Source organism: Chenopodium album, chromosome 4 (genome assembly GCF_948465745.1).
Source record: "Chenopodium album chromosome 4, dcCheAlbu1.1, whole genome shotgun sequence".
NCBI classification, from domain to species: Eukaryota; Viridiplantae; Streptophyta; class Magnoliopsida; order Caryophyllales; family Amaranthaceae; genus Chenopodium; species Chenopodium album.
In genome coordinates, this window is record NC_137837.1 from 35,855,878 (window position 1) to 35,868,493 (window position 12,616).

The 12,616-nt window shown below is 38.4% G+C and overlaps 1 protein-coding gene across 1 annotated transcript in view; it reads left to right on the top strand.

Moving 5' to 3' along the window:
- The first annotated feature begins 2,141 nt into the window (after positions 1 to 2,141).
- The window catches only part of LOC145627852 (protein EMSY-LIKE 3-like), a 36,096-nt gene continuing 25,621 nt past the window's right edge, over positions 2,142 to 12,616 (top strand). Inside the window, exons 1-5 of the mRNA XM_081680196.1 lie at positions 2,142 to 2,345; positions 2,425 to 2,534; positions 2,635 to 2,869; positions 3,259 to 3,444; positions 3,932 to 4,006. Of these exons, the coding sequence (XP_081536322.1) occupies positions 2,244 to 2,345; positions 2,425 to 2,534; positions 2,635 to 2,869; positions 3,259 to 3,444; positions 3,932 to 4,006 (708 nt within the window). The 5' untranslated portion in view covers positions 2,142 to 2,243. The remainder of the gene's footprint in view (positions 2,346 to 2,424; positions 2,535 to 2,634; positions 2,870 to 3,258; positions 3,445 to 3,931; positions 4,007 to 12,616) is intronic.

Consider the following 12,616-nt stretch of genomic DNA (forward strand, 5'->3'; position numbering starts at 1 on the left):
ACCTCGGGCTGAGGCTGGGGTGGTGGAACTGGTGGTGGTGGTGTCTGTCCCCTAGCGTTGGCAACTAAAACATCATAAGTGTAAGAAAGTTTCCCTGGGGGAAAGGCGGTCAAGTCTGGACTGGGTAGGGGAAAAATGGGCAAAGGTTTCTCGTTCCCAGTCAGAATACACAAAAATGGTGTTTGCTCGCTATCCGGTCTAACCCACCCCACATCCTCAAAATACCTAGCAGTCATGTAGGTATCTGGTCCACAGTTGGTCAGCTGGTGGGGTCCGTCTACTACAAAATCGACCTTTTTTACCGTTATTCGAGTGATAAGGCCACCTAAACGGATAAAGGACTTGGAAGTGGTGCTGGCTGTGGCATGCCTCCTCAAATGGTGAACTATAAACCTACCTATGTTCAATTTCCCGTACCCGCACACACAATGTCCTATGACAGCTAGTTAGTTAGTTTGAGCGTTATAGTGCTCGGCCCTACCTAAAAAACACAAACCCGCAAATCTTTGCCTGATTTTTGGGACAGGGTAGTGAATAGGTTTGGTACTAGCATGTTGGGGGTCGGGGGTAGGTAAACCAGTCAAAGCATAATATAAGTCACCCATTTTATAGTCCGAATGCCACTGGTGAGATAATTCAGAATTTAATTCAAAAATTTTACAAAATTCTACAAAAGTTAAACTAGTATTTATATTATTTAACCTAAAAAATAAATTTGGCCCATTTCTACTACTAACAACATGAAAAGTGGACAGGAATTCACAAGTAAGTTCTCGGTATGTAGGATAGTGCATGTCAACAAATTTTCTCATGCCAATGTCATTCAAAAATCGTTTAACAAAATCATACAAACCAAATGATTCTAGGGTAGGGCGGTGTAACCACCGAGAAGAAATTACCTCACGACCAACCAAATGCTCTGGCCGTTCCTTTTGTTCCCTGCTCACAATTCGGATCGTCGGCCAGTACGGGAGTTGCAAGTCCGGGTCGTATTCCTCCCTCGAACTGGAGCTCCTACCAAAAATGGACTAGCCCTCTTTGATGCCATGTTCAAGAAATGGGTTTGAAAATTTATTGAATTAAAACTGAAAAATTTTTACATGAAAGTGAAGAGAATGAAGAGAGGATCACAAATATGTAAAGAGTTTTGAATTTGGGTAAGAAATGGAGGAGAAATCTTAGAGAGAAGGTAGAGAGAATTTGAGTTTTAGAGAGAGAAAGTAATGGAGGAAAGAAGAAATGGAGAAAGAAAGAAGAAAAGAAAGAAGAAGAAGGGGGCGGATACGCTCGCGCCCGGTCGGGCGGCCTTCGCCCGGTCAGGGGATCTGATTTGCCTTAATTTCGTAACCTTTTGCGCCTGGTCGGGCGCCACTCGCCTGGTCGAGCGATCGAACGACCTGATTCCTTCTAGCTCTCGCGCCCGGTCGGGCGCCATTCGCCCGATCAGGCGATATGTAAGTCAAAATTTTCACCCTTCTCGGGCCCGGTCGGGCGAGGCTTGCCCGATCGGGCGGACAACTTAGTCCGTATACGACGAATTTCGCGCCCGGTCGGGCGCCACTCGCCTAGTCGGGCGAAATTACTTATTTTCAGATCCTTGCTCTCGCGCCCGATCGGGCGAGCTTCGCCCGGTCGGGCCCGAGACTAAATCGGTGAAATAATAATTTTCTTCTTTTCTCCATAATTTGGCTAACTCTTTTCCTTCAAACCTATACAAACACTCATAGAACTCGTTAAATTCCCTCATCTCTCCTCTAATAAGAAAAAGAAAAGAAAAACTAGTCTAAAAAGCATTAAAAATACGGGTTGCCTCATGCAAAGCGCTTGTTTATCTAGGTCCCGCACGACCTTCTTACCAAGTACAATTTTGGCCTAACGCTCGATCGGGTGGTTTCTCACCCGATCTAGCAGTGTTTAGGCTGCGATGCGGCTTCCTGACATACCCTGTGGGACGCCAAATCTCCTTATCTTGCGCTGCATCAAGATTTGAACTTTCTTTATGTCTTTGCTGTTGAAATCTCAACTTTTCAGATTTCCATTTTAGGGATGTTTTCTGCAGTTTTGTTATCTTGTTTGTTCATTGTGGTTTGTTTATAATGTTGAATTAAATCTTGTTTCTTTTTGGAAATTTGGTCGGGACGGATGATGATCTTTTACCACCTCATCAAAATAGATTTGCAAGAAATGCACGTGTAGCTGGGAATGGGAGGTCTGCAGTTGCTGCCCCTGCTCCATATCCAAGGATGCCAAATAATGACATGGAAACACAAATCCATATTATTGAACAAGATGCGTATTGCTCAGTTTTACGGGCCTTCAAGGCTCAATCCGATGCCATTTCTTGGGTACTTTGCTGTTGCTGATTTAGAATTATGTTCAGAATCATTTTATTCATTTGTCTAAACACATTGTGCTGTTTATTAGGAGAAGGAAAGTTTGATAACGGAATTAAGGAAGGAGCTCAGGGTGTCAGATGAGGAACATAGGGAGCTTTTATCAAGGGTGAACAATGATGATATGATCCGTAGAATAAAGTTTGACGTTATCTTTATTATCAGTCATACGTGTTTTCAATATTTGGTATAATTGATGATGTTGTCTATTGACAAATACCATTTATATTAACTTTGGCAGGGAGTGGAGAACGGCAAATGGGCAACCAGGCATGCTTAGCTCTTCGCAACCTGTTCACGAATCTGTACGTAGTCCAACTGTTTCAGCCTCGCGTAAGAAACAGAAAACAGGACAGTCAGTGTCGGGATTATCTGTTGGTGCACCATCTCCGACCTTGCATCCTAATATGCAACCATCTTCTTCAAATTTGAAACGAGGCCCACCTCCAAGATCACGACCCAAAAAGACAAAACCAGTAAGTTTCTGGAATCACAAATTTTGATAGCTAGACAATTTATCATCTGCTACTATATCTGCTAGGTCTGCATTGCTAAATGCTGACAGGTTGAAAAGTAGAGGTGTTTTTGCTGTAATGTGTAAATTCTGTTAGTTATAATAGGATAACTTATCATTTGATTGTTGCTATATTGGTTTGTTATTTCTTACTAGTGACTAGGCGTACTTATTGTGTTTGCACTTTTTTATTTTTTATTATATATATATATTTTAAAAAAAACATTCAAGTAGATTTACACGACAATACTCAGAAACTTCCTCTTGTACTACATTTAGTTGCTTGTTTGACTTATCACTCTGTTTTACGGTGTTAATTTCCATTACTCATGGAAGCTTGCTGTTCTGCAGACTTTGCCATACCCTTCTCCTGCTCCTCCAAGAAGGCCTCAGGTAGCCAATCGTAGTACATCTGGCAATTTTGCTGCTAATGACCCTTCTGATACTGAGAATTATGGGAAAATTGGGAAAAGAGTATGGACAAGATGGCCGGAAGATAACAATTTCTATGAGGCAATTATAATAGACTTTAAAGAGGTATGGTTTTCTTATCCTCCCCCCTCCCCCCCCCCCCAAATCTCCTCCTTGACTTGGACTGGGGGATCTTCAATGCTACGCACTAAAAATCCTCAGTCGCTCGAATGTTGCTCCAAATTGTCATTGCATTCAACTCTTGCAACTCGATCCGGCGGAACACTTGTAGGCTCGATCTTGCTTGATTGGTTCCACCTTTTCATCCTCAAAACCAAGACCAACATTGTAGAGTGCTCTTTCTATTGCATCGACTTTCTTTTGCCATTTGTCTATCTTATCTGAAAAGGATGCAACATAAGATACTGCCTCCAAGGGATCTTTTTCAAGAGCTTAGGGCTTGTTACTATAATCTTCAACCACATTAACACTGAAACATTTCTCCTCAGTCATGGAGCTTTTAGGGGCTTGATTCAGATTAAAAAAAAAACGTTATCATCCCCTAATGATAGTGTTAACTTACCACTTCTTACATCTATGACTGCTCCTGCAGTGTTATGGAATGGTCTACCAAAAATTATTGGGGTTTGCGTATCCTCAGCCATATCAAGAACAACGAAATCTAAAGGTAAATAAAATTTACCTACTCTAACGGGGACATCCTCTAAAACACCTAAGGGGTATTTGAAAGAACGGTCGGCCATTTGTAGAGTTATATTGGTAGCTTTTAATTTACCCATATTCAACTTAGAACACACAGATAATGGCATGACGCTAACACTAGCACCCAAATCACATAATGCATTATCAATCAAGAGATTTCCAATATGACAAGGGATAGAAAAACTACCCGGATCTTTTAATTTAGGTGGAGACTTATTTTGAAGTACGGCACTACACTCTGCAGTGAAAGCTACTATCTCTACCTCACTAATAGACTTTTTTCTCGTCAATATTTCTTTCATAAATTTTGCATATGAGGGGATTTGTGTGATCAATTCTGTAAAGGGAACTGTTACCTTCAAATCTTTAACCACCTCTAGGAACTTACCAAACTGCTTATCCAAGTTTGTCTTCAATTGACGATTAGGGAAAGGAAGTTTGATAATTGGCTTTGGAGCATTATTATTCTTGTCTGAAGTAGCCACCTTCTCTGGAGTTGTACCCTGCAGTGTAGAATTAGATATGTTAGTATTATCCTTTAGCCTTGCAGGGCTATCAACTACATTGTTTGGTTTAACGGAATCAAGATTAGCATTATTTAATAAAACAGGTTTATCAACTCCGGGCTTATGGGGCCCTTCATAGTTTGAACCACTCCTTAGAGTAATTGCAAATGCTTGATCCGTAGGCCTAGTCGACTGTGCCGGCAGAGCTCCATGTTGGCGGGCTTGTAGGGTAGCGGAGAGTTGCGCAATTCGATTATTCATAATTTTATTATGCGCTAGAATTTGATCAATTGTCGCATCTCTGCTCTCCATGTGCTTTTTGACAAGGGAATAAACGCGTCGTCAATTGTCTATCCCTAGATCAAATACAATTTATACAACCTAAACAAACCTAATACGAGTATAAGGCAAGCATAGGGGTCGAACCACAGAGAACGGTAAACACCACCAAATGTTATCGACAATTAAGCTAGTCCGGAATAGGGGATAAATAAACTAAAGTCTAAAAATGCTAAAACAAGAAATAAAACATTAAGGGAAATGGTTTAGGTATAGCATTCACTTGAACATAAACAAAGGCATAGAAATTGAATTAATTATGAACTAAACATGCTCGAATATCGAAATTAAGAATCCATTCTAGCCGCCTTCCGGGGTCAATTGGCTTCTCCTAACATAGCCTCTGTGTTTCCACATTAGAACCATATACTAGGAGGTACTATTAAATAACAATCGATAGTAATGAACCTTAACTAAGTCAACATCCGTTTATTGTTAGAAAAGATTCACCTTTAATCAACCAACAATGTGCACTTGCAAGAAGATTAAAGAATATCAAGCATATAAAGACTTTAATCACAAATAAATCAATTCTAAACCCTAGAACATGCTCAAGGTCCAACTACACCACAACCATCCCCTTAATGGGGAAATTACTCACTAATCATGATAATAACAAGATTAATCAACAAATAATCAAGAATCAACATGATCAACAAGCAATACCAACAACTAAAATAATAATCAAAATAAACAAATAAAAATAGAGGAGAGAGAGTAAGAAATTACTCATTAATTGAAGATGAAGGTCTACAAAGGATTGAATAAGCTCCTTCTACAAAATCCAAGTTCATTAATGAAGAAAACCTCACTTTCTCTCTATACCAAAGAAGACTAATCCTAACCTAACCTAAAACTAATTAGAGAGAGGAATAGATAGTTATTCAATTCTCCTTCTAATTACCCCAAAATTGGGTATTTATACTAAGCTAATAAAACTAGGAAAAGAAAATAAAAATAAAAAGGAAATAAAATAAAGAAAGAAAAGGAAAATAAAAAGAAAATAAAAATAGAAAAAGAAAACAAAAGAGAAAAGAAAATAAGAAAAGGAAAAGGAAAAGAAAGTAAAAATAAAAGAAAAAGAAAAAGGAAACCAAAACCATCCAAACATCAGCTCCCCGATTTCCATTCATCACCATCACCACGCATCAAAATAATCAATCATCACCGCTTATCATCATCATCTTCATCAAGCATCCAAGATCGTGGCCGTCCAATTTTCATTAAAACTCGCGTGCATAGCTCGTGAAGCGGTTCGGTCGAACCATGGGTTGGTGCGGCAGAACTACGGGGTTAGTTCGGTCGAACCATAGGTATGTTCGACCACTCCTCTTCGATTAACAAAACCCACAAAGTCTCTGACTCGAACTTCGACCGAACCACAAACGGTATGCTCGAACTTGATTAAAATCAAAATTTAATCTGATTTTTGCTTAATTGAGGGGCCGAAATGCTTGTGTGAATTGGTGGATTGATGTTGCTGGTTTAGGTGCGGCTGATTGCGTTGGTGTTGGTGGTGTTGGGGATTGCGTTGGTGTTGTTGCGGATTGCGTTGGTGTTGTTGCGGGGTGAAGCAGGGGATGTGCGGTGCTAGGTGGCTGGTGCAGTGAGCGCGTGAATTGGTGGGTGATTATGGTTGCTGTAGTGGTCAGGTGGTTGTTGGCTGGTGGTTGGAAGTTGGACTGGTGGTGAGTGGTGTGAGGGGTTGCAGCGGGTGAGTGAATTGGTGGTTGAAGGTTGGACTGGTGGCGTTGCGGGGTTATGCGGGCTGTTGTGAGGCTTGGTTGCGGTTTGTTTGTGTTGGTGCTGCTGCGGCTCGTGTGTGTTGGTTGTGATGTGGTCAGGTGGTTTGGTGGTGGCTGGTGCTGCGGGGTGAAGTACGTGGTGGCTGTTGGTGATGGTAAATGGGTTGGTGGTAATTGTTGTTGGCTGATTGGATGGGAAAGAGGAGCAGGGGAATTGTTGTTGTTGCTGATGGTGTGGTGTGGTGTAGGATAATGAAGGGTTGTGTAATTTAAGTTGGCAGCAACAGGGCAGCAGCTTTAGAACAAATTTGCACCTCGAATCCCGGACTTTGAACTCGAACACGACTTTAAAACCCAAAACACCAAACTCGACCTACAACAAAAACACGAGGGCATTATCAAAAGACAAAATAAAAATAAAATAAATAAAATAGAGATAAATAAAATAAAATAGAAAATAAGGGACATAAAACTAAACTAATAAAAATAAAACAAAAACTATACAAGCAAACAAAGTAAAATAAAATACGAAAATAAAGTAAAGCTAATAAAATGAAGAAAATAAACTAAAACGCTCCAAAATCACCAAATAAACAAGAAACTTTATTAAAAAGAAAACAAGAGAAAGAAAGGGAAAATAAGATAAAATAAACACGAAAATGACTCTAAAACTACTCCCTAAGAGTGACATAAATGTCACTCATCAAATTCCCCCAAGCTAAACCTTTGCTCGTCCTCGAGCAAAGCTAAGGCAAAAGAGAACAAGATGGAATTATTGAAAGCAAAGGAAACAAAATAGAAACAAAGAGAAAGAATGTACACTAACTCACTGTCGTAGGAATCACGGATGCATTTAGCGTATGCATCAAGCCCTTTAAACCCTTATGTCGCCAAAGAGGATAAGTAAGCTCTCGTGAGGGTTTCCTAAGAGGTTTAACCCACAACTCTCGACAAAAACCAAGGCAAGGCAACAAAAGGAAAAAAAGGAAAAGGAACACTAAGAGAAAAAGCGAAACACAATCTCATGTATGGACAAGAAATAAGGACGAGTACTAATGAATGCAAACCTTTCTAAATGGACAAATGTATGCAAGTTCCAAGATGTCAATGGTTGATTGAAACATAACACATGCTAAGCATAAAGAACTACTTAAGACTCAATCCACCCTAGCCCCAACCAATCGGGCCACGTTCTCTCCACTAGCTTCAAATCTACCCTTAAGCTAGCTTCTCAAGATTCCACAAAGGAACCGGAAAAAGATAAAGAAATGAAAAACTTTGAGAAGGTAATCCCGACGTCTCAACTATGCATACTCTTTCCATAGATTTGAAGTCTATCTCCCTCCACCGTTCTTTTGACCTAAACCACTAGAGTCTAAGGGTCTTTTTATTGGTTGTAACGTAAGGCTAAGGGTTAAGGCGGGGTAAAAAAAATTTAAAATTTGGTTATAATTCCTAAGTGAAGAAAAAAGTGCGGCCGACACTCAAAAATAACTCAAGAATTCACTAAATATCAAGCAAAAATACCACTAATGCCATTCCCCCAAGCTTATTCAACACAAACACACAAAATATACAAAATGAAGGAACGATCCCCCAAGCTTGAACAAACCATTGTCCTCAATGCTTAAACTAGGGAAGAAAACGAAACCATCGAAAATATTTTTGTTGTTTTTGTTTCTTTTCCAATTTTCGCTTCTTTTTTTTTTTAACTTTATTCATTGTCCTTGCCTTTTTTTTTAATTTTGGACGGCTTTTTCTTGAAACTTCACTTAATTTTCAAAAATTTGCATATTTCTTTACAAGCTCAACTCTAACCAAATCTTAAAGTGCTTCTTGTTTATAATCAACAACTCAAAACTTAAACCTCACATGCCAATGCTTCACTAACTAAAAGGTTGGTAAATATAAGCCATTAGGTTTGTAATGTGGTTTAAACAAGAGCGGGAAACATAAGGCTCAAATTGGTTAGCAAGTAGGTTTATGAAAAATAGAAAATCAAATTTGTAACAAAACAAAAAGAAGATAAAGAAAAAAAAAATGAGAAAGAAGTGCCCTTTTCCTCCCCTAGAGTGCTTCGGTCACGATCTTGGGAGCTATAAGTCAAAACAAGGATCAAGACATGCATAGCTAAGGATCCAAATGCGCCACACAACAAAGTGATGAAGGCTAGAACAATGATACCTCACACGGGATTATAACGAAGCAAATACCAACTAGGGGTGCCAAATCCACTATAGAGAGCAACGCTATCTTACCACATACCCGTGAATTAGGGCTTCATGGATTCGTAAAAGTTCTTAACCCGGCTACCTTAGCATGTAATATCCTAGAGTCAACCAATGACACTCTCAAATCGTGCACACATTAACCACTTAGGAAGAAAGGCATTCAAGAGTAAACAAATCCAAAAGATATAATGTCCAATTAAGAACAAACAAAACACAACTTTGCTAAACTTGCCTAGAAGTAAACAAAAATCTTTTTGGATTTTCCAAAAGCATGAAAAACATGGAAATGCATATACTCACGTGCATGGCATATATGAATAAACATCCCACCAAAAATGATAGAATACCCTCCCCTAAGCTTGAATGAAACCAAGCTTTCAAATCATAAACAATGAAACCAAGGAGGGGAATACAAGGAAAAATTAATCCAACATTACCAACACATGATCTTCAAGTCACAATAAGTAAGAGAAAGAGGGAAAATAAGGATATTACCGGATATGGGATAAATGCAAAATCACACAAAAAACTCGAAATAACCTCATATGAGCCATAATCTCTACAAATAAGGCTTGAATTCCACATGATAGGTAAGTTGAGGCACATTTCCTTGATTCTTGATCATCACCAATGCGCAAGAGTATATCAAGTTGTTTACCTAGCAAGGAACACAAACACGTCCATGTGAGAAAATCTAATCTAAAAACAAAAGAAAATGAAAGCAATAAAACACGGGTTACTTCCCGCAAAGGCTTGTTTAACGTCCAAGCGAGACCGCTCTAGGAAATAATAATTCAACGCACGCAAGAGCTTGTCAAAAGCACTACTACACATTTCATGGGGGTGTAAATAGGAAAATGACGGAATAAGAACGTGCAACAAAATCATTGCACGCAAGTGAAGAGGGAGATGCCAAAAGAAAGAAGAAGAAGGATCGAAAGGAAACTCAAGAAAGTAAGAAGTAGAAGAAGGAAAAGAATAGTGGAAAGAAAAGGAAAAAGGCAAATCCTCATCACATAATTTTTGGTTTACAAAATTCCTCTCTTCCTCAATGATGATGGAATGAGGGACATGAAAATCATCCATAGAGGGCGGCTTCCCAATAGGTTGTTTGAGATAGGAAGGGAGAGAAGTAGGGTAAGGAAGGATGTGGTCGAACCTTAGAGAAAAAGGGTTATGAGAAACGGGAAAAGGGGTAGCTACTCCCTCACCACAAGGTCTCACATCACCAATGAGGTCATGAAAATCAATCATAGCATCCTCAAATGAAGGGCACTCACGATCTACACCTCCCTCAAGCTCAAAAACTCCAAGGGAGTCAACCTTATCCTCCTTTTCACCACAATAGACAACCTTTCCTTCAACTATCTCAAAACCCAAGGTCCCAAAATCGTGCATGAATGGAGGTAGATTCATCTCAAACTCATCTAAGTCCCAAGAAGCGTTCTCGATGAAATCATCCAATAATCTATAAGTCCTCATATGACTCTCGAAAAATATGTGGGACATTACCTCAAAAGAGTCTATATACTCATAGATTGAAGGGTCACAAACATATACTTGAGACTCATCATGATGGGAAGAAGGATTAGGATTTTCAAAATCAACACTCTTTTCATTTTCAACTCCTTCACCATCACTCGAATGCTCTCTAATGGGATCCTCACTCATATGGGGAAGAGAAGAAGAAGGAAGAGCATTTTCTTGAGAGTTGGCTAGTTGGAGAATTTGGCTCTCAAGCATCTTCATTCTAGCTTCCGTCTCCCTATTCTCAACTTCCCTTATCTCGTTATACTTCTCCATCATCTCCATTATCTTCATTATCTTCTCTTCCTTCAAACTTTCCATAGAATTACCCTCATAAAAGGACTCATTAGAAGCATAAGGGAAATCATTTGAAGACATGTAAGAACAAGAAGATGAGGAGGAAGGATCATTCACATTATAAACATGAGCATCATCATATTGGGGAGAGGGGGCATAATCAAGCAAATGAGATTCATCATCAACAATAGGAGATAGAGAGTTGAAATCACTTGTACTAGGTTCACAAATAGGATCACAAGACAAATCATGGGGATGCATGCCACTAATAAAACTATTATCACATTGAGAATCAAAATTAGCAACATTACATGCCCTATTGCGTACTTCCTTAGCAAACCGTACAAAAAAGCTCCAAGCACTATGAACCGATAATGCTTGAAATTCGCCATTAAACCTACTTTCAACTTCATATCTCGTTTGTTCATTCATGCCATAGTAACAAATCTCACAAGCTTCACAAGGATTACAACCATTATAGTTCAAAAACCCCACAAGTCTATGGAAGTAGACATAAAAAGGCTCATCATCATATTGAGGAAAAGAAAAATGTGCCATTTTTCAAAAACAAAACAAAGAGAAAAAAAAAACAAATCAAAAGAAATATATACAATGGACTAGTCTCAATAAGATAACATAACGGTAATGGAAGCCCTTCCCCGGCAACGGCGCCAATTTGACAAGGGAATAAACACGTCGTCAATTGTCTATCCCTAGATCAAATACAATTTATACAACCTAAACAAACCTAATACGAGTATAAGGCAAGCATAGGGGTCGAACCACAGAAAACAGTAAACACCACCAAATGTTATCGACAATTAAGCTAGTCCGGAATAGGGGATAAATAAACTAAAGTCTAAAAATGCTAAAATAAGAAATAAAACATTAAGGGAAATGGTTTAGGTATAGCATTCACTTGAACATAAACAAAGGCATAGAAATTGAATTAATTATGAACTAAACATGCTCGAATATCGAAATTAAGAATCCATTCTAGCCGCCTTCCGGGGTCAATTGGCTTCTCCTAACATAGCCTTTATGTTTCCACATTAGAACCATATACTAGGAGGTACTATTAAATAACAATCGATAGTAATGAACCTTAACTAAGTCAACTTCCGTTTCTTGTTAGCAAAGATTCACCTTTAATAAACCAACAATGTGCACTTGCAAGAAGATTAAAGAATATCAAGCATATAAAGACTTTAATCACAAATAAATCAATTCTAAATCATAGAACATGCTCAAGGTCCAACTACACCACAACCATCCCCTTAATGGGGAAATTACTCACTAATCATGATAATAACAAGATTAATCAACAAATAATCAAGAATCAACATGATCAACAAGCAATACCAACAACTAAAATAATAATCAAAATAAACAAATAAAAATAGAGGAGAGAGAGTAAGAAATTGCTCATTAATTGAAGATGAAGGTCTACAAAGGATTGAATAAGCTCCTTCTTCAAAATCCAAGTTCATTAATGAAGAAAACCTCACTTTCTCTCTCTACCAAAGAATACTAATCCTAACCTAACATAAAACTAATTAGAGAGAGGAATAGATAGTTATTCAATTCTCCTTCTAATTACCCCAAAATTGGGTATTTATACTAAGCTAATAAAACTAGGAAAAGAAAATAAAAATAAAAAAGAAATGAAATAAAGAAAGAAAAGGAAAATAAAAAGAAAATAAAAATAGAAAAAGAAAACAAAAGAGAGAAGAAAATAAGAAAAGGAAAAGAAAAGAAAGTAAAAATAAAAGAAAAAGAAAAAGGAAACCAAAACCATCCAAACATCAGCTCCCCGATTTCCATTCATCACCATCACCACACATCAAAATAATCAATCATCACCGCTTATCATCATCATCTTCATCAAGCATCCAAGATTGTGGCCGTCCAATTTTCATTAAAACTCGCG